Source organism: Haliotis rubra, unplaced genomic scaffold (assembly GCF_003918875.1).
Source record: "Haliotis rubra isolate DU_JTF1 unplaced genomic scaffold, ASM391887v1 Scf158, whole genome shotgun sequence".
Taxonomy (NCBI): Eukaryota; Metazoa; Mollusca; class Gastropoda; order Lepetellida; family Haliotidae; genus Haliotis; species Haliotis rubra.
In genome coordinates, this window is record NW_025765536.1 from 1,537,816 (window position 1) to 1,561,382 (window position 23,567).

General features: G+C 43.7%; 2 protein-coding genes across 2 annotated transcripts; both read right to left on the reverse strand.

Annotated features, from left to right (window-relative positions):
• Window positions 1-381: 381 nt before the first annotated feature.
• On the reverse strand, window positions 382-11,243 carry LOC124271167 (neuroglian-like). The gene is made up of 9 exons (XM_046706251.1): window positions 11,025-11,243; window positions 9,875-10,005; window positions 8,941-9,139; window positions 8,536-8,658; window positions 7,687-7,860; window positions 7,305-7,430; window positions 6,161-6,325; window positions 3,496-3,819; window positions 382-2,816 (listed from the first exon to the last, which is right to left on the reverse strand). Exons 1-9 carry the CDS (start codon window positions 11,134-11,136, stop codon window positions 2,413-2,415), a joined length of 1,758 nt encoding a protein of 585 aa, XP_046562207.1. The 5' UTR covers window positions 11,137-11,243; the 3' UTR covers window positions 382-2,412.
• On the reverse strand, window positions 11,159-21,659 carry LOC124271168 (neuroglian-like). The gene is made up of 10 exons (XM_046706252.1): window positions 21,536-21,659; window positions 21,312-21,414; window positions 20,473-20,663; window positions 18,705-18,836; window positions 17,580-17,723; window positions 16,108-16,292; window positions 15,565-15,655; window positions 12,816-13,097; window positions 11,604-11,980; window positions 11,159-11,257 (listed from the first exon to the last, which is right to left on the reverse strand). The coding sequence occupies exons 1-10, from the start codon at window positions 21,573-21,575 to the stop codon at window positions 11,159-11,161; spliced, it is 1,644 nt and encodes a 547-aa protein (XP_046562208.1). The 5' UTR covers window positions 21,576-21,659.
• Window positions 21,660-23,567: the final 1,908 nt, after the last annotated feature.

A 23,567-nucleotide genomic window follows, 5' to 3' on the forward strand; every position in this document is an offset into this window, starting at 1 on the left:
TGGTTAAAACAAACAAAAACTTGTCCAGTGAAGATGGACCATGATTTTCCGACAACTCATCACCTATAAGAGGATGTCCTATTCACTGTGATTATGAAATGAAAAGTTCGAACTTAAAACCAAGGAAGTTTCGTGTATATTCACCACTGTGAAGCCCAACGGGGGCGGTGGGGTAGCCTGATGGTAAAAGCGTTCGCTCGTCACGCCGAAGACCCGGGTTCGATTCCCATCATGGGTACAAATGTGTGAAGCTCATTTCTGGTGTCCCCCGCCGTGATATTGCTGGAATATTGCTAAAAGCGGCGTAAAGCCAAACTCACCCACTTACTCACTGAAGCCCAACGGTTAACAGCATGAGCATGAAGCGAAAAATACATTCGGTCAAATACATGAACAGAGAGTGCGTTTATTTACAGCATGAACGTGATGGTTGTGTACAATATAAATAAACATGGTTGAGAAATCAACATATGATGATACGTTCGCAAGACTAATGACAAACACCAAAACATCAGACAGAGGTTGTTGAACAGCTCCTTCCTGTACTAACTGTCGTGACCAATCGGAAAGGTTGATATTAATGACGAATGTCAAAATACACCGCTTGTATGACATGAGGGTCATACCAACTCTCGTTCCTCCAGGGCAAGGAAAGTAATACTAGTAAAGCCTGCTGAAGGGGAGATTCTCATCCTGCCGGGTACCCAGTCACTGGAACGTTCACAACCTGTGATTCAGTTCCAGACAGGATAGAATAAGAAACTTGCATGAGCCAAGATTTGGGTAATTGTTTGAAAAATAAATTATAGATGGCATATCTGAAAAAATTGAGTTGAATGATACACATCTAAACACTGTAACCAGCAAATACTGGTATGTTAAATAGGTAATTAAAACGAGTGGACATTACTGACCGCTAGACGGGATGAGAGCGTGACATTATTTGAATACTCGGGTGTGGTATATTTGCTCAGTGCCCTGGTTGTTCGTCGCATCTAAGTTGAAACAGAGATTCGAAGACAGATATGTACCCAGCCCCGTGGTTCTGTATCTCCATGGCAATATGTCGGCAAACCTACACTAACCCGGGATCCATTCCGGGGTCCTCACAATCTCAATATTACCTGCCTTGATTAACCATTGTCAATTTTGATTGGCTACGCTACTCGATCTAACATTTCGTCCATTTTTAAGGACGCGTGAATGTATATTAAAACTTCGGGTGGCTTTGGTGTCTAGGTAATATGGAGTAACCTCCCTTACCCTCTCGTCGACGCTTGAATTGTTGGTAAAATGAAAATCAGGCGATCGTACCAACCACGGGAATGGATCTAAGGGTTAGATAAAGTTAACCTAGATGTGGGCTCTGGGGATATACAGGCTATATGCCTGTTGTGTCATGACTGGGAATGTACTTACATAGACAGATAACATGTGGCGAGCTGCACTAGTGTGTACAAAAAGCATGGGAATGAAACTTTCCTAAGTCATATTAGATCACTAAAGGTTCATAGCATATTTACACAGGTTTCAAGGTCGGATACATTCGATGTGAAGATCAATAAATAAGTGCCCACGTGTTCAGGGTCCAACCAACGTCCATGTTGGAAATACCAACAGCTGCTATATCACCAGTGACTGTATACTTTAGATTCTTACACATATGTACGGCTTCTGATTCAATCTAGAAACATTAAAGTTAGTAACCATACAATCAACTGGATATATCGAGTTTGCTGAACACAAGGACATGTCATGTTTATGTTGAACCCATGTTTGGCTATTTCTTTCTTATCGGTACCTCGATACCGTAGCCCAACACTAAGTACAATAGTACATAAATAAGCTTGATGTTCCTAACCAGGGCCGTTTTTCTGGAACAACATTCAGCAGATACCGTTACCAGGCTTGCATATATTCGTTGTACGTGTACACATTTGATACTTTATAATTTGCTTCGCAGATACATAGGTGGAAAAAAGGTTTGCATAAATCTCACGATGCAAAAGGAGCCGGCAGATGACAATAAAAGTGGAAACATAAGTGCACGATCCTTTCCGGTATATCAGGAGCGATGCTTGCGTACACAATTTGTATATAGTCTGTGCAAGTGCTCTCACTGCTGCGTTTATAGACGGTAACCTTCAGTGTTAGTATAAGCCAGTAATTGCCACACCAAAATGTCTGCAATGACGAGACGATGTCCCAGTTTAAGCTGTGACGTAATGATGTCCCAGTTTAAGCACTGACGAGACGATGGTCCAGTTTAAGCATGATGGTTTCCTTGAATCTGACAGTAGCTGTTCCTTCACGGGCATCTGATAATTCCTGGATGACAAATGGTGCTGCCAGTTTGTTCCCCTACCTCACGAAATGTTATATAAACTGTCCTAGATTGGCGAGGGGGCTTCATCAACTTGATACAGACAGAGTCAGAGATCGGAAGACGAGACATAAGCCACATACGATACCACTCCAATGAACTCTACTCGCGTCATTTCCCGATACAGCGCAGGATTTCTCCTTGGCATCCTTTTTCAAGGTCACCTGAAAGAACTGGCCCTTGCTGGGACTGTTCCTGTGGACGACACACTTGTACATCCCCGCATCACTCAGCCTGGGCTTCAGGATGATGAGCCGAGCGTCGGTCACCCGGTGGTGGTCGACCATGACGATGTTGTCGGATGACCGCAGCACGGATACATCGTCCTTGTACCATTTGACACGGGAACGATATCCCTTCATCCTACATATTAGATCTAATGGGCCGTCATTCTTGACCACAGTGTAGATTATATCCCCACTTTGTGAAACATCTGAAAAGACAACAGCAATTAAACTGTTAGTTACGTGTTGGGTGAGGTGGGGTTCGGGATGCCTAGGTCTCACCACAGTATCATGTTGTGCTGACCCCACGCAATGGCTTTCTCAAATACGACATGGATTCCTCAAATACGACATGGATTCCTCAAATACGAGTAACATTATTTAATGACACCCTCCCTCATCATTGTAACAGCCCAGTCAATAAACGACGTTCAACTGTATTGTTTCTTCGCAAAATGCACTGCGTCTTTTCTTCATGACTGTCAACCACCCCATCCCTTCCCTTCCTATGACTGGAACATATTTGACATCCCTCATTTGCTGTCATATATCTCCATGACCCACCACCAAATCTTACTGGCTTCCTCTGCAATTGTAAATGCCATGCCCCTAAAGCTTTCTTTGTTCTATAGAAAATAAACTGTAAATTGTGTTAAACTGAATTAAGATATCGTATCTGGGTTATTGTATAGTCGTCCCTCAAGCAGAATTGCCTGCATATTATTTAAATCCACGTGTGCTTCTCCCTCCAGTATCTCTCTCCACACTATAACTTGTATGATCAGTACAACTCGATAATCCTTAAGTGATCATCAACTCCCGTCCCCTCTCAACTTCCGCTGCAAGAAAACGTTCAAGTTAAGCCCAACCCACCTTCTGATGGCTTACCGTAGGCCTCACCCTTTTTGCCATGTAAAACTATCCCCGGCTCTGTTGACGAATCTTTGCTTCCAACATCGATGTCTATCACCTTCGTGGTTGACACAGGAGATGTCGTGGACGACTCTGTTTCATACATCAGTGTAGTCGTATGTTCCCTGTCTGTTGTTGGAGCTGCCGCCATCTTGGTTTCTGTCGTCAGCTCTTGCATCTTTGGCTGTGACGATTCCGTGACTAAGAGTACGTTGTGAGTTACAGCGTCCTGAGTGGTCATGTCTTCGTCATCACCGGTTCCGTTGCCTGAACCGTAGTCTGTTTCGTAGTCATACTCGTCTGGTGGAGAAAAGGAGACATGGTTACTTCATGCCTGCCAACTTCATGGCTTGAGATGCGTTCATTACTCATGCCAGGCTCTCACGACAAAACTGATGGATCTTACGCCAAACTGGGCCTTTTCTTTAGCATGCACATTTTGACCGTAAAGTCACACACATAGGTCTGAATACATCGTTTACAGTAAAATCTGAGAAGGAAATTTGCTATTATGGGTTGGCCTCGCCCCTCTGACCCCGACCAGGTTCAACCCTGCGGGCCTTGGACCCACGCATCTCAAACTTTTCTCTCTTGGGGTTGGAAGCCGCAGTACTTGCACTTTGATTCAGCGACACAGGTATAGATGGAAGTATTTTAGTAATTTTACGGCTCTGAACAGGCATACTTGGTTTACTTGTAGGTCTCCCAATCTTACTGATATACTTCCAATAAAGCTCACTGGTAGATATTCCAGCTATATCACGGCATTCGGTAAATAATCCAGTCTGGATCAGGCAATCCAATGATTGTCATCATGAGGATCTAAACAAATGTGATACATTGACATGCATCGATGACGTCTACGAGCCTGACGACCCGTCAGCCGTTAATCGCCCCTCAAGACAAGCATGTGTTAATGATTAAGGTATATTAGCATTTTTCGGTTTGAAGCTGGAAACGTTGGGGAACAAACGACGTTTTCGTTCAATGCAGAAAATACATATAGTCCGTTTGGCTCAAAAGCGGACCGATGAATTGCAATCTAACTCGAAAACTAATAAAAAATACCATACTCAATGAAACCCTGATCATAATCAAAACATCATACCCACTCTGTGAGGTTTTTGCAGAATTTTTCTCCTAAAAATAAAAAAGTTGTTTAACAAACTATCATTCAAATATTGACACAGTTCACTGTTTGTTACGAGGGAGGAGTGCAGAGAAAGGGACAGCCAGGTGTTCGAGAACGGATGGAGACGGCACAGCACAGGTTAATGAATAAATAACTTTGTGAACGTGCTTCTCGAACACCTGGCTGTCCCTTTCTCTGCACTCCTCCCTCGTAACAAACAGTGAACTGTGTCAATATTTTAATGATAGTTTGTTAAACAACTTTATTATTTTTAGGGCAAAAATTCTGAAAAAAAACTCACAGAGTGGGTATGATGTTTTGATTATGATCAGCGTTTCATTGAGTATGTTATGTTTATTAGTTTTCGAGTTAGATTGCAATTCATCGGTCCGCTTTGAGCCAAACGGACTTTTATAGTTGAGTGATTCGACAGTCTATCCTTCACATGCTATCTGGAGTGTTCATAGTACCCAACAGACCAAAGTAGAGCCTGTGCGTCGTTACACAAAGCACATAGCACAACGATTGTCCAACAGACTGGCGGCACACATGAAGTACATCACTTTGTGTAACGGTACCCACTACAACACGTACTGCAACAGCGGCGACCATAACTATTGCAGGAAGACAGAAATGGCCTTCAAGTAATGGAAGTATCTACCAGTTGGTCATAGTTGAGATGGAGGTGATAGTTCAGATGTTGGTCATAGATGAGACATAGGTGACATCAGAGATGCAGGTCATACATTTGAGATATAAGTCATAGTTGAGATAAACCAAACACTCACATTACAATGAACATGCATAAAATATATACATTGTACAGTAGGATGGAACAACAGCATCCACAACAAGCTCATGCACAAAATTACATGCACGCCTCTTAAATTCCAGAATTAGTGAATACATGGCGGGAAGTGTATCCCTTTCACAGCACTGTCATCAAGGAGATTGCACATGAGACCCTTCGCATTGAGAGTTATATAGAAACTGGGATATGCTGATGTAGAAATCGTCACGGTCATTTTGTTAATGGTTGTAGCAGCAGTAGTGGCAACAATGATGTTGTAGCAGCAGTAGTGGCAACAATGATGTTGTAGCAGCAGTAGTGGCAACAATGATGTTGTAGCAGCAGAAGTGGCAACAATGATGTTGTAGCAATGGAGTAGGCATGAGCAATGGAGTAGGCATGAGCATCTGTCTACACAACTGGGATACGATGACAGGCATCAGCCAAGTCAGCGAGCCTTGACCATCCGATCCCGTTAACATGGGTCGCTGAAGACTAAATCTAACCAGGATCATCACGGGTAGTAGTAGTAGTAGTAGTAGTAGTAGTAGTAGTAGAAATAGTAGTAGTAGTAGTAGTAGTAGTAGTAGTAGTAGTAGTGATGGTGGTGTCGGTAGTAGAAGCTGAAGTATTTGGAATGGTGTCAGTAGCAACAATGGAGTATAGTAGTGAAGTGGTGTAAGGAGTGAAACAAGGGGTGAGTCAAGCTGGCCACTCACATTCTCTCTCCGCCGTGCTGACTTGCTCTGCATCACTGTACGTCCGCTGCCCACTGTCCATTGCCACGACCCGCACCTCGTAGGTGGACTGTGGGTGCAGGCCGTACACGCTCTGGGAGAACCGGAAGTCGTCTATCCCCGCCCCGCGTATCCAGACGTCTGTGCCTGATGTTACATTGGTATTATTCTGGATGATTACACTGCCACAGCACCACTTACTTAGTCAAATGTAACTAGCATGTACTACCTGCTGGAACATCCTTGCGACAAGTGTATATGCATAACCCACCCAGTATGGTGTATCATATAAACATACATAATGTAACAGTTGGTTTGTGTTTCTCCCAGCCCAGCAGCTTGCACCATTAATATATTAACTTCCCAACCTATTGGATCATGTATTTATCACCTAATCAATATATTGTCCCATGCATGGATCACTACCCAACACTTTGTACCCTTAATGAATTAACAACCCAAAGAGATTGCATCATGTATCACCTAGTCACCAGTTTGTATCATGTGTGCATCACCTAGTCAACAGTTTGTACCATGTATGTATCACCTAGTCAACAGCATGTACCATGTGTGTATCACCTATTCAACAGTTTGCACAATGTATGTATCACTAGTCAACAGTTTGTACCATGTATGTATCACATAGTCAACAGTTTGTACCATGTATGTATCACCTTCCCAGTAGTTTGTACCATGTTTGTATCACCTACCCAGCAATTTGTACCATGTGTGTATCACCTAGTCAACAGTTTGTACCATGTATGTATCACTTAGTCAACAGTTTGTACTATGTATGTATCACCTACCCAGCAGTTTGTACCATGTATGTATCATCTGGTCAACAGCATATACCATGTATGTATCACATACCCAGCAGTTTGTACCATGTATGTATCACCTACCCAGCAGTTTGTACCATGTATGTATCATCTGGTCAAAAGCATATACCATGTATGTATCACATACCCAGCAGTGTGTACCATGTATGTATCACCTACCCAGCAGTTTGTACCATGTATGTATCATCTGGTCAACAGCGTATACTATGTATGTATCACCTACCCAGCAGTTTGTACCATGTATGTATCACCTACCCAGCAGTTTGTACCATGTATGTATCACCTACCCAGCAGTTTGTGTTCCAGGCGGTAATAAGCGGCGGCTCTGGTGTCAGAGCTGTTCTGGAGATCCCAGGTAACTTCAACTTCTGTGTCCGTCGGTTCCATGTCCACAATCTGTGGCTTTGTAATTGCTGAAATCCATTTTTGTTACAACTAAAACATCTTTATAGATACAGACATGCACTACCATCGGACACCGTTCGGTAATATATCAACATCCGGTACGTCAAACCCGTACAAGAACATATCATGAATATACAGCCAATCAAATTAGAAAGGAAAATATCAAATAACTCACACATAAACCAACTGAAGACAGTGTGTAAAACTGTCGATGAACCTATTAACGTGCAAAATGAAGATATAAGGCCGGACACCACGCAATACCTGTCGTTTTCTTGGCCGTTTTAGCATCCTTGTAGATCGGGTCTCCCTCGCCCTTCGACGTCAGTGCCCACACATACAGGCGGTACTCCGTGTTGGCCTGGAGATCCTTAATGAAAGAGCGCCGTCTGGTGGTCACTGGTAAAACCGTCACATTTCCTGTGTGTGTGCTATCCACTGTAACGAACACAACATTGTCATTACTCCCCAAGCACCTATGACTGCAAATAGTTCACTTTTAATAAATGTCAGAAAATGACACCTGTGAAAAAACTAAGTACAGGGTATTGTAAAGGACATTGTACGACAACTGGGTTTAAGGCAAAACGTTTAAAAACTACTCTCAAAATTACCAGATGTGTATATATTATATTCGTTTCAGCACTTGCATTTGTGGACACTTTACAATACTCAGTGTATCGAAAGGATAAGAAAGTAACCCTTTTTTCGGACTTGTCTAATGTGACTACGTCGTTGACCCATTACTTCTGAGCCAATTGTATGTACTATATCATGCAAGAACTCCATAACGGGATTACAAAAACAATTATTTGTCAGTCATTTGAACATATCTAATCATCTTCAAACCAAAGTTTCAAAGTTTTCAGTCAATATGAAATTTGATGTTTCTAATGAACTATCACTGCGTCCTCTGTTGTGTTATTGATGACATAGAGAAACGAAGTCCATACATATTCCAGAAGTATCCGTTTGGTCTGTTGTTAAGTTGATCAGATCGTAAATCAAACCATTTCCTCAAAACATTCTGAAAAAAGCAAACGTTAACGACCCACATTTATCCCGGGGACTTCTAGTCCGAGGAAGGTAGAGTGCTATAACTGTTACACTTACTCTGCTTGTAGCCCACTTTGTAGCCAGTCAGAATACCGTTAGTGTTGGCTGGCTCCCCCCACTCCACCAGGAAATGGATGGCTCCACGGTGCAGCACGTTCAGGTACTCTGGGGGATTCGGCACTGTCAACAGGGAAAACCAGTCAAATCTACCCTCCTAGTTTACATCCACATCGTGTCTAACACATACGTGTCTGTGAATTCATGTATATAATATAATCACAAGCAGAAACATACTTTGAACAACAGACACTCTGCTACGTTAACGTTCATTTTGATGTTAACATTTTCCAGATCCACAAGAACAGTGACGCCACTACTGGTGCCGCCCGACAAGAATGATGAGAGTTAAATTAAACATGATGCTTCGATCTTGAAACAGATAAATATATGGCAACAGCATACCTCCTTCTGGAGTGCTGAAGTTGACGACGTTGCTGCCGATGCTCTTGAAATGTGTGTTGGCAACAGTGACGTCAGCCTGAAGATCGGAGTACATCGGCAAATTCCGGATTACTGTTTGAGTTCCCGATGTTTCCGTGGATTCGAGTGGAACCAGGGTTTCAAACATGTTGTCTGGGTCCCCTGACTTCCAGTATCGGACCTGGAGAAGAACCAGGCAAGGTCATGGTGCGATGGCAGTTTAACCTCTCAGTGGTTAACCGTCAAAGTGTCACAAATGCAAAGCACTATCAATGTTATGTAACGTATGCGTATATTTAACCGGTGGTCCCTGATGTTAACATAGCTGACCCGTACACATTACATGGGTTATCAAATGAAATATGATATTTGTTTCTTCTTTCTGCCGCACTTGACAAAATTCCACTTAAATGAAGGCGTTCTGTAAATAACCAAGTCTTGGACCACAGACGGATATCAGGATTCACGAACATCGGTGTACGCCGTTGTCATGACATTTAACATCCACGTCTGTCCACCCGATCCCGTTAGTCGCCTCTTACAAATACATAATGCCACATGTAAATCCTTTAAGAAAATCTTTCAGTGAGAAGGTAATGTTCTTGAATGAAACATAACCACAGCCTTGCCCTGTACACATTTCTGAGCATGTTGTCCAGGACTAAGCAGTCCTTACACAGGAACTGTTCAGTATATAGTACTTGGGCAAGAAGTTCCGGCAGTTCCAGGCACGTCGACACCCCCCGAACCTCATCACCACCAACCTCCCCTCAAACCTCAACACCGCCAGCCTCCCCTCAAACTTCACCACCAACAACCTCCCCTCAAACCTCACCACCAACAACCTCCCCTCAAATCTTGTCACACCATCTTCCCATCAAACCTCATCACCAACAACCGGCCCATCAAATCATACCATGTATCCCTGCAGCTTTCCTCGAATCAATTCTGGGTCGTCTTCAACCCCTGTCCACGAGAACAGGGCTTGTCCTTCATCCAGAGGGGATGAGTCGCTCAGAGTCAAATTGTCAGGAAAGACCAGCGGGACTGAAACAACATTGAAACAAGACACTGTTAAAATTGCCAGGTCTTGGACATATTCCACGTTTTCGGATCAAGGTTTCGTCAGTGCATGAAGTGCATGCATTATCAACATAAGATGAATGGGGTTGGGGACGCACCCCCTTTCAGAGCTTGTTAAACACGACATGTTAAAGGAAGAAAGGCTACATAAAGTACTGGCTACATCGTGTACTGGCTACATAAGGTACTCGGAGAAAAAAGATCACAATCGACCCTAATCTCCAAACAGCAGGTGACATTAGCCCATACAGTGTAGGTGAATCTAATCCTGCAAGTGATTGTCAGGCATGTATCGTAGGCAGTTTGGAACAGGGTTTATCGGGGAAATCTATAATATTCCTTGAGTAATGTAAATTGAATATCTCTCTAAGTAATGACCATGCTGTCAATGGAAATGAATCAACACAACATGACCATTGTCAGTGTGGCCACCACCATAGAGTCCTTAGCTGACTATAATCAAAGTTAGACATAGGCTGGTTGGCCACTGAAGGATGTCAATGTGGATGAGGTGCGGGATACTACAGGCTGACCAGACATCTGTCGTCAATGCGACACGTGACAGTCTGATCAGAGCCTTAGGGATAAATTGAGAATGCTTTGTGTTAGTCGAGACTGGACCCTGAGACAGCGACTAGGCAGGTTGGCTGACCATCGCCTCCGACATGCCGCCTAGTCATTGTTGTAACATCATGTAGTTATACACATTGAATCACGAATAAAAGTGTTGTGGACCCACTGATGGACTTCTGTCATTGAAGACACAGTTATCCCTTTTTTAACAACCCGGGATACATGGTGGTGAAGTGAGTTGGCTGGTATGAGCACCAATAGAGACCTTGATATTTGAAGAGTAAATAATTAATTTCTTACCATCTAATTGTTCAAAGTGTGAAGTACAATCTGGTGGAAAAAGAACGGTAATGGTAGTGGAACATGAAGCTCTCGCCAACAGTAAGTCACTCACTCACTCACTCACTCACCTCCCTCTCCGGAGTAACCCCTGTGACTCTTGGCAGGCTCTGCAGGTTCGCCGTTACGGTTGACGGCCTTGACTGTTACAGTGTAGGGCTGGTAGACGTTATCAACTGGCATTTCAAAATGGTCCTTGAAAGGGTCATTTAAGATGAAGCTCTGGACAGTGTTGTCCCCCCTCCTTGCTGACCATGACGACGTAGTGGAAGCCGGGGCCGTTGTGCTGGATGAGTGGCATCGGCTGCAACAGATCAGGGACCTCGTGCTCACTTGATCTTCAGGCGTCTATTTCTCCTCACCATCCCTCTGACCCTATATCCCCGCAACCCGCCACTCTTCATTCGTTTGCCATGTAACCCTGCCAACCCTGTAACTCCAGCCTACACCAGAACCCTAATAATCAACAGTGCCCAACCATCACTGTGAGTAGCCAGTCACAGAAAAAAATCTTATTTATAACTTTATATCTACAAAATAGAAAAATTGCCAAATTATTCTACAATCGCTAAGGCTTCATTTCCATATGTATTTTGTAAGATCAAGGTGACAGAACACCACCACCCTCAGACCACGTGGACTATACATACTTCCCACTCCACCGCCAGGACGTTGGTTGTGTCTGTGATGGTCTTCACCTTCTTGGGGTGGGAAGCTGGCCTTTTTTCAGGGGTTTCACAAGCATCCATGGTAGGGGCACTCGGAATGCCGGGCCCAATTTCATTCACTGCCTTCACACGGAAGGTATACGAGGCGAAGGACGACAACTCCACTTTAGTTTGACGTTTATTTCCTCCCACAGTTTTCATCTTGTACCAATTTCCTGGATCATAGGCTGTGCTGTACTCCACAAAAAACCGCTTGAGAGGTGAATGGTTGGTCTGAGATATGTTGAATTTCCAGGCTATGGTGGCGGTATTTTTGTCACAGCGTAACAGAGTCAATTTTGAAGGCTGGCCCGGGGGTGCTGTTGGTGATAACATCAGGAAGGGTTACTTCAAGTCAGAAATCTATCTAAACCTCCATACTACACCTTGTACAATATACGTCCCCTGTTGACAATATATGTAACAGCAGAACTCATAAACACTGCTGAATTTCCACTACCCCATCTTGATTCTCTATAGGTAATATTCATGTTTATATAGTATATGATTTATGGTTTAATTGCTCAACAGGTCTCGGAATCCTTTGCATAGAAACTAAACACTAAGCACTGTGGGCTGCGAGAGTGAGGGTGTGGTTTGAGGCCGCTTTGATCAGTGTTCCACCGCTGTGGAAGTAAGGCCTAAAATAATGCAGGTTTTGGATGTTTACTACTTTCATTAACCCCACGAGCAAGGGTATGGATATGACCACCCTGGAACTATGATTGCTGCAAACCAAAATCCGATCACTGATTTCTGGCGCACCCAAGGGACGCAACTCTGCACAGCCAATTGTTCAAGTTTTAACTTTGTAGTAGTAATGTCCCCACCTTTGATGTACAGGCCTGTATATGGAGATGTGTATTGGGTGTCTACTGCATATGGCTCTGACTTCTGTCTGTGTAACTGAACTAAAGCCTTCTTGGACATTTTTGGCTAATGTGTCTTTCTTGTGTAGTTCTAATATAGACAGCCCTCCAGTTAACTTTAATGGTGGAAAATGCAATGTCCACTGACCAGGCAAACCAGTGAGAATGGACGTTACAGCTCACGATCCAGTGGCCTAATGGCTTAAGGAGTGACTCTCCTAAACTAGACTGAATTATCTCGTCTAAGCCCCACAACTCTGGCGGTATGTCCATGACAGTTCCTTACCCTGGACCAGCATACGTGCAGACGCCATGTCGGAGTCGATACCGTTGGTTGCCATACACGTGTACACAGCTGTATCTGCCAAGGCAACCTTGGCCATGACCAGCCCGCCGTTCTGCCGCTTCAGCTGGGGGTTGGTCAAGTCCAGCGTTATGTTGTCCTTCTTCCACATATAGCGGAGGTTGCTGGCCTCAGCAGGGTCAGTGACGGCCTCGCACTGCATCACGGCATTCTGTCCCGTCCTCACAGATACGTCCTTCGGAGCGTGTACAATCCGTGTGGGATCTGAAAAGGAAGTGTGCCAATATACTACTTTCGTTAGTATCCAGTTGAACGTGAACGATTAGAATGTCAGCCTCAAGATTTCTGAACAGATACAACTCAAATTCAAAGATAGCATCTGTACACCATGCTTCAAAGTTGTGTTACCAAGACCACGTAGCATTGTGGGTAAGTCCTCATACATATCATAACAACGCGCATTGCAATACGATCTGAATGATGAAATACAACAATACCAGTTAATACCTCTGGTACACGCTGCTATTTGTTACTAAAATTAACATTTCTTTGGCTACAAAAGTTAACCGAGCCTCTCGACTCTCAAATCGTTCCAAGCACAGGGGAAAGCCATGGTATGGCGTTGTTTTGGTATTACAAGAAGAAAGTAAGGTCTTTGAATGGCATTCAGGAATGATACAAAAAAGGAAGAGATTCTTTATGGATGTCAACTTTTCTATTATGAGGAACTCATCGTTTCTGAGTATATCCTTACTCTCATGAGGCAGTTCAAAATTGAAGGAGCACAAAGCAGTATGTCATGAAAAAGGCAAGATGGACAGACAGTTACACAATACCCAAGCCAACCACAATGTTATTATCACCAAATCTGTTATAGTCTCAAGTACCGGTGACCCACAATGCTACTATCACCAAATCTGTTATAGTCTCCAGTACCGGTGACCCACAATGTTACTATCACCAACTCTGTTATAGTCTCAAGTACCGGTGACCCACAATGTTACTATCACCAAATCTGTTATAGTCTCAAGTACCGGTGTCCCACAATGTTATTATCACCAAATCTGTTATAGTCTCCAGTACCGGTGACCCACAATGTTATTATCACCAAGTCTGTTATAGTCTCCAGTACCGGTGACCCACAATGTTACTATCACCAACTCTGTTATAGTCTCCAGTACCGGTGACCCACAATGTTACTATCACCAAATCTGTTATAGTCTCCAGTACCGGTGACCCACAATGTTACTATCACCAAATCTGTTATAGTCTCCAGTACCGGTGACCCACAATGTTACTATCACCAACTCTGTTATAGTCTCCAGTACCGGTGACCCACAATGCTACTATCACCAAATCTGTTATAGTGTCCAGTACCGGTGACCCAGAATTTTACTATCACCAACTCTGTTATAGTCTCCAGTACCGGTGACCCACAATGTTACTATCACCAAATCTGTTATAGTCTCAAGTACCGGTGACCCACAATGTTACTATCACCAAATCTGTTATAGTCTCAAGTACCGGTGACCCACAATGTTACTATCACCAAGTCTGTTATAGTCTCCAGTACCGGTGACCCACAATGTTACTATCACCAAATCTGTTATAGTCTCCAGTACCGGTGACCCACAATGTTACTATCACCAAATCTGTTATAGTCTCCAGTACCGGTGACCCACAATGTTACTATCACCAACTCTGTTATAGTCTCCAGTACCGGTGACCCACAATGTTACTATCACCAAATCTGTTATAGTCCGCGGTACCGATGACCCACAATGTTACTATCACCAACTCTGTTATAGTCTCCAGTACCGGTGACCCACAATGTTGCTATCTGTTATAGTCTCCAGTACCGGTGACCCAGTTTTGCTACAGTTAGAACTTCATTACATCAAAAGTATCTTCTTTGTTTACATCTTCCAACTAGAGAAGTCTCCCTGATTCACATCCTTATCAAGACCTGAGTGTCCAAGCTGTTCTAGTTCAAGCTGACGGACAGCCTGGCTCACACCAGGTTCACTTGTCGCATAGTAAGTTGCACAAACGTCCATAACAGACGTATCACACTACAGTCAAAAGCATTTATTTCAGGCATTTCAAAATTCACACACAGCTCCACCAATTGCCATCACAGGCAGGACCTGACACTGGACTTTGCTAAGGCAACGTTCACAGCCCTGGCCATTCTTGGTCGGGTGTATGTAAGAGGGGCCCTGGGAAGCTCGGCAAGACATGCAACTATTTCGCCGGTTTAAATACATTGCTGGCAGTAGGACAGTTTCTGTTAGTACGACGAGTCCGATGAGATTACGCGTACAGTATATGGATGTGATGCCATGTCCATACAAGAAATGTCTTGCTGTTAATATGCAGCTCTGCATAATTGGTTTTCAATACATTAAATTTGGGAATTCATGCTTTTGTCATGATATAATTTCTCGGCAAAACATCGATGTTCCCATTACTTCCCAGTTAGAAAATATTAATAAACATATATCAAAGTGACTATGTGGTGAAAAGTGTTAAAGTATAATAGACCGTGGATTGGTTTAACCACCACATAGGAAGTTATTCTTTGTTCCAGACCCAGGGATTCAACAAGGAACGCACTCTGTTGAACAGATTCCTACGTACGTCCTTGTAAAACATGCTTTTTGTACATGCTTGTGGCTGACATATACCTGTAGTTTACCAAGACAATAAAGGGCTGCAAGGAATGACTTACCTCTTATGATTACTGTGTATATACGGCTGTCCTCGCCGTATTTGTTCCGTACAAAACATTTGAACAGTCCACCATCTCTCATCATAGCTTTCTGAAAGACAACATGGAATTACAGACGCAGTTCCTGCAGCAGCACCAGAACACAGTTACTCGTCCCTTCCATTCCTCATTGCTTGCTGGTTTAGTCATCTACTTTATCGTCCAGTTTCTACAATACCTTATCACGTTTACATGAAGACATCCACTACATTTCCAGTCAGTGTCCAGAGAAGTTTACATGTGGATCATGCACCAGAGATAATAAAACCTGTCCGTTAAATACCACGCCTGGGTGATTTGAGTTCAAGGCAGTTTTTAAATTTATTTCGGTTTTTCCAAGGCTCAATGAGGGAGGAGAGTCCGAATTAAAACATGTCATGACTATTTCCTGTAATAGGCAATCATATCATCTGAACAGAAGAGTTTCCACAACCTGACTCAGATATGGTGATGCTTGAGAGAGAGACACCTGTCTTATAACACACTCGTCCTGATAACACTCACTTCGATCAGCAGGGATCCATTCTCAAAAAGCTCATATCTCCCATCTGCGTAAAGTTTCTTCTCTCCTTTGAACCACACCAGGCTCGGTTCGGGGTGACCTGTATGGTGGCAGTGTAGCATTGCCCTCTCCCCTCGAATGACCTTCACATCTGTGTGCGCAGGTTCATTGATGACTGCAGGGATGGCTAGAAAAAAGTCATGTCATGAACATGTTTGTGTTTACAAAATGTCCGCTGCACCTAGAAGTACCCAGGTCACAAATGTTCAAGCCTGCACCATTCCCAGACCGCCATAAACAGGATGTGAATGGCATAACAAATTAAAAGCAATTTTTCGTAGGAAATCCCACCTCAATTATGCAATAGAACCGTTAAGCTGTAATCCCGTTTAAGCAGAACATGTCCTACCTTCTGGAAGGGCTCTCAACCAATCGGTTATTTAAAGGAACTGCATTGGATAATTCATTTTAAAATCGGAACCCGTCATCATTCGACATGAAATCGTCCATAATACTCTCATATTTTGCCGTTGGGGTATTTCAATCAAAGCATGAATTATATCAAAGACAATTCTTGATATTTTGTATTAAAATATCATATTATGGGGAATAAGGCAGAAATAGGTTCTTTGCATTGCTTCAAATACAACGTAATTTTCCAGAACATTATATTTTATTGATGACTTCCTCATAATTCATTTTAAAAACGCTACACTGTCTGTGTGAACATACATCATGTTGGACAGCAATAACATGCTGTTATAACCCACAGGCTTTGAAAATAAATACATCAGCCAGAGTTTGAATTTTGTAGTTCCTGCAACAAAATGGCGCCCGACGTGTGTATGATGTGTTTTGACTGACTTAGCAATATTCCAGCAACATCACGGCGGGGGACACCAGAAATGGGCTTCACACATTTTACCCATGTGGGGATTCGAACCTGGTTCTTCGGAGTGACGAGCCAACGCTTTAACCACTAGGCTACCCCACCGCCCCATGATGTGTTTTGAAGGCCTGTTGGTTAGGTCATGAGACTTAGTGTAGCCATAATACAGCAAGTACAGAATTTGTAGGAATTATAATTCATCTAATTTATGTCACTACCATTTCACTATACTTCCCTGCACAGGCAACCTTACTTGTGTTCTGGCAGATACAACCTTGACTTTGACACATACTGTCATTGTAACTATTGTAGAGGCAGGTCATATCACTCCATTAACACTGCATGTGCCAGAGGGTCACCACAATATCAATTATATATCAAAGGAAATTGGAGCTAATATTCTGCTTTGAATTGTTATTAGCAGAAAAATTAGTTGTCTGCATTGCTTCATATATCATATAATGTTCCAGAACATAATATTTTATTGAAACTTCTTAATAATTCGGCAAGAGCATAGATCTTGTGATTCTGCGCTATCAGCTGTGACAGATAGATGCTATACATAACGTTTTACACCGCGCTCACCAAGAATATTGATGTAGGTGTCGGACCAGATGTAGCCGTGGATGTTGGAGGCGTTACACTGGACAACCATGGTATCTGTGCGTCGTGCGTTCATCAGCATCAACTTTCCCTCAGTAACTCTCTGGTTCTCTTTCGGCTCTCGCTCTGTAAGATGTTTAAAGATAGACCGATGTAGTATCAGGAGATGGATCACACTTTTGTTAGACATGAAGAGACAACATTTAAGTGAGAAGTATGGATCACAATTAGAAACATTTGTTTACCCTTATACAGGATTCTTTATGAATATGTATACAGAAGTTCTATTCGGACTGGCACAATGAAAAGGTGGGGTTCTACAAAGACATATTAATGCTAAAGTGGTCACAACTGAACTTTAACATGGACTTGCGACGACCGGAGCCGTACGTTCGACTTTTTGGAACAAGCCCTGGAATATCAATTATCCTGTTTCGTTCAATAAATGGTCAAACGACGTAGTTGATTCCACTTAAACATGCGCCTAAACTAGAAACAAAGAGACCAAGTGAAACCGCCTGATTATTTCAAGGTCAGCTCTGTGAGAAAAATAGGCAACAAATAAGACTGGGATGACTTCAACATGTCTGGTCAACTTTAACTCTTTGTGGTTCAATATTCCTGCAGCACTATCCTTTGGAGTAGTCACTTCACATATATTCAGTTCTAATAGATCCACGTTTTAGGCCTAGGAGCGTTGCTCAACTCTCAAGGAAAAGTATCTCAGGATTAAGATTACAGTATTTCAGCTACCAAAACTTTCGAAACATGGTTGACATGTGGACAACATTTCCAGGTTTGATGCATTAGTGACCATGTACGATGCAAACCTTTAAATTTGATAGACGTATATCCAGTATTTTCACATTTTCTATACATGACAATTACATGAAAGCCACCACCTTCCTTTTCTTCCCTTTTTTATCAACCACCTATAACTCCATCCACCTATTTCCTTCCTCTTTCTACTGCACGTCTATAATTCTATCCACCTACTGCCTCCCTTCTCCTCTTTCTATTACCCGTCCATTTTGAGTCACTTTGCATTTCATCCTTCTCATTTGTTGACGAATGGACTGTACCAGTTGCACATGACCTTCAACATACCTCTAAGAGCGATGCCATTGATAAGCCACTCTATGTGTGGACTAGGAGTTCCTGTTGCCCGACAGTCTATCACCACGTCTTCTTCCTCAGCAACAGTGACGTCCTGGGGCTCAGTCACCCACGTCGGAGCGGCTGGAACAGGCATTAACTCTATACTCTCGCAAAATGTAGGTTTTAGATAGAGTGATAGAATGGCCCTATTGAATGTTGTTCCAATGCACATACTATGATAAACATCAGCTACAACAATAGGTATCATCACTAGAATTTTGTTAAAATTCTACAAACGTCCTTGTTAACGTCTACCCCTACCTTCTACGTCCACCGTGAACGTCCTTGTTTACCTATACCTCTACCTTCTATGCCCACCGTGAACGTCCTTGTTTACGTCTACTCCTACCTTCTACGTCCACCGTGAACGTCCTTGTTTACGTCTACACCTTCCTTCTACGTCCACCGTGAACGTCCTTGTTTACCTATACCTCTACCTTCTATGTCCACCGTGAACGTCCTTGTTTACGTCTACACCTTCCTTCTACGTCCACCGTGAACGTCCTTGTTTACCTATACCTCTACCTTCTATGTCCACCGTGAACGTCCTTGTTTACGTCTACTCCTACCTTCTACGTCCACCGTGAACGTCCTTGTTTACGTCTATCCCAACCTTCTACGTCCACCGTGAACGTCCTTGTTTACGTCTACACCTTCCTTCTACGTCCACCGTGAACGTCCTTGTTTACGTCTACACCTTCCTTTTACGTCCACCGTGAACGTCCTTGTTTACGTCTACTCCTACTTTCTACGTCCACCGTGAACGTCCTTGTTCACGTCTACCCCTACCTTCTACGTCCACCGTGAACGTCCTTGTTTACGTCTACACCTTCCTTCTACGTCCACCGTGAACGTGCTTGTTTACGTCTACTCCTACCTTCTACGTCCATTGTGAACGTCCTTGTTTACGTCTACACCTACCTTCTATGTCCACCGTGAACGTCCTTGTTTACGTCTATCCCAACCTTCTACGTCCACCGTGAACGTCCTTGTTTACGTCTACCCCTACCTTCTACGTCCACCGTGAACGTCCTTGTTAATGTCTACACCTACCTTCCATGTCCATCGTGAACGTCTGTGTTTACGTCTACACCTACCTTCTAAATCCACCGTGAACGTCCTTGTTTACGTCTACACCCCCTTCTAAGTCCTATGTTAACGTCACTGTTTTACGTCTAAACCTACCTTCTACGTCCACCGTGAACGTCTTTGTTTACGTCTACACCTACCTTCTACGTCTACCGTCAACGTCCTTGTTTACGTCTCCACCAACCGACCTTCTACGTCCACCGTAAACGTCCTTCTTTACGTCTACCTCTACCTTCTATGTCCACCGTGAACGTGCTTGTTTACGTCTACTCCTACCTTCTACGTCCACCGTGAACGTCCTTGTTTACGTCTATCCCAACCTTCTACGTCCACCGTGAACGTCCTTGTTTACGTCTACACTTACCTTCTACAACCACCGCGAACGTCTTTGTTTACGTCTACCCCTACCTTCTACGTCCACCGTGAACGTCCTTGTATACCTCTACCACTACCTTCTACGTCCACCGTGAACGTGCTTGTTTACGTCTACACCTACCTTCTACGTCCACCGTGAACGTCTTTGTTTATGTCTACCCCTACCTTCTACGTCCACCGTGAACGTCCTTGTATACGTCTACCACTACCTTCTACGTCCACCGTGAACGTGCTTGTTTACGTCTACACCTACCTTCTACGTCCACCGTGAACGTCCTTGTGATGGGCATGTTCCCCTGCTGGCTCCCTGAACACATGTACACTCCTGTATCAGCTTCCTCCAGGTTCTCGATCCGCATGTCATAGTTTCCAGGCCCAAATTTAGTCCGTGTTAGGTCCAGCATGGATCCGTCCGCGCGGCTCCAGGACACCTGAGGAAGTGGGCTTGAGAAGCCACAGAGAAATGGTATTTCACATGGAAATAACATCTGAGACTTAGTAGCCAATCAGAAACTCTAGGACACCAGAAGTTGTATTCAGGTAGCTGTTATCACCGAAAGGTGTGGTCGTGAAATAACTTTCATTGGTTCGTGGACTCTATATTCAATAAATAACTTGGTACCTTTTATCAGACTACAGTGAGTGAGGTTTTACGCCTCTTTTCTCCTTTAGCAATATTCCGGCAACATAACGGCGGGGAACATCAGACATGGGCTTCACACATTGTACCCATGTGGGGAATCGATCCCGGGTCCGTGACGAACGGACGCTTTAACCACTAGGCTACCCCACCGCCCTTATCAGACTACAACACCACACACATCTGGGTGATAAATACATTCATGGGTACAGACATTAGTTTGGTCAGATGTACAATCTCTGAACGTGTGAGTCAGTCTGAACCAGGACAGAGGTGAAATTGTGGTGAATTTTTGTGGCCTGGCCGACAGCTCTCTATCGTACGTCATGTCATTTCTGTGGCGCGGGTCGTTTCTAGTGTTTCCAGTCGCTGGCTTGGCACTGGATAGAGTTGCAGGCTGTCGTGGTACAGGAGGATAATTGAAGACCAATTCAGTAGCAATATGTACTCACTTGCCCCCGAATATACACATCATCTTCAGCGTCTTCCCTTGCAGCCCCAGCATCGCGGACGGAGTATGCCACGTCAGAGACATCGGTACCTCGGAAGACCTGCCTACAACACAGTACGTGGGACAATTACATTGTGGACGATCCAGCTGTCTTTCAAAGCTTACTGTTCAAAGCGCCATGAATATAAAGTCGACTCGATTATTTACCATCTGTAAACGACATACCTCTGGTTGGCCTCAATCTGAAGGTATTTCCATAACGCATGGATCTCACGACTTTGTTGTAGGCCACACAGACGAACTGCCCGTCCCCCCGGGATGTCGTCCTCGCTCAGACTCACAAAGTGCAAGTTACCTGCAAAAGTGGGATCAGAAGTGTCTTATGTACATACAGCTGATGATAAAGCTCTGCAACCAAGACTGATAATGCATCGACGACGACGGTAAACTGCAACATCAGTGACAATGTAACAGGGGCTGATTCCAGTAGCTGTTCAACCTGAATTGCGCGGGGAAAAGTAAAATCAGCTACATGTCACTAAGTTTTGTTTAAGTTAAACTGTAGGGAGAAGGATGGGTGGACTGAGTTTCATTTAACCTGAAGTGATTCAGAAACTAAAAGAACAGCTTGACCTACGCGTATAACAATGTGTACCTCCTCTTCAACGTTTCCTCTGATGAAAATTACAGGACCGGATAAGAAATAGAACGTGATTCCTCAAGTCACAATTTCTTAATGGAGGAAATGTGCTGGAAGACATGCGGTGATGGTTTAGTTAGCATGCACGTGTACCTACATAACATTTACACGAAGTTCAATATGTCTATGTTTTGGACTTGTGTCAGCATTTAAAACGTAGTTAAGACTAAAGGTTGTCAACAATGCTAAATCATAACGATTTCGGGAAGCCTTTTCTTAATATTCGGCCGCAAGCAAGTCTTGGAGCAAAACTTTGTTCATAATGTATGTTTGTTGTTTAACGCCGCACAATATTCCAGCTATATTGGGGCGGTCTGAAAATATTCTGGATTCCAAAAAATCCTATGATTGGCATCACGAGAATCAATGTACGCACACAATAGGTTGGTGTTTAACGCCACACTCACATATTCCAGCTAAATGGCGGCGGTCTGTAAATAATCGAGTCTGGACCAGACAATCCAGTGACCAACATCATGAGCATCGATCTACGCAATTGGGATACGATGACATGTGTCAACAAAGTCAGCGAGTCTGACTACTTAATCCCATTAGCATGGGTTACTGAGGACCAATAGGGATAGGATGACAAGCATGAACCTCGTCAGTGAGCCTCACCAAACAGCAAGCATGGGTTGTTATGTTGTAAGTAAAAAGATCGGAACATCTCTTGGGTCAAGGTGTTGTTCATATTTTGAAGTTCCGCAATATTCCACAATCAAGCATTTGAACACTACTGACAGGGGCGTAGGAACAGGGGGGCCTTGTGGGGCACTTTTTTCAAGACGAAACCATATCTACCTTACCATTACTACAATTTCATTTTGATTTTCAATACTTTTCATAAATTAGCACCCCCGTTCTGAAAACCGTTCCTACGCCCCTGACTGATACGTATCATACCAAAACATCATTGCTTACCGTAACTTCAAAAGTTTTGATCACATGTTGATTAAAACAGACCCCTTGTTGTACATTGTGTTACAACATGTCAACACTGGCCCCGGGGGCATTGGGGGTAGCCTTGTGGTTAAAGCGTCTGCCCGTCACGTTGACGACTTGGGTTACAATGTGTGAAGCCCATTTCTGGTGTTCCCCACCGTGATATTGATGGAATATTGCTAAAAGCGGCGTAAACCCATACTCACTCACTCAACGCTGACCCAGAAGACGTCATCATTTCAAGACACGTACTAAATAAGTTTAATAAGTTTCTTACTAACACTTCCTTCGCAAAACCACTTACCCATATAATCTGTGACGATTGTCTCCGAGGGCTCTACAAGCACTAAATTCTCGTCCTCTTCGTAATCGTAGTTGTCGTATTCGTTGTCGAACTGGTAGGACCACACACTCTTCGGTTCGGGAACGCTCCGAGGGGGGTTACAATTGAGCTTCAAAGGGTACCCTAGCCGTGGACGCAGTGTTCTGACCTCGGAGGTGCCGGGGGGTCCAACCCACCCCTGGGTCAGTTCGTATTTGGTGGACAAGGATATCCCATGTATGTTCTCAGCTCGGCATTGGTAGTAGCCATCATCTGACTGCTGGGCGCGTTGG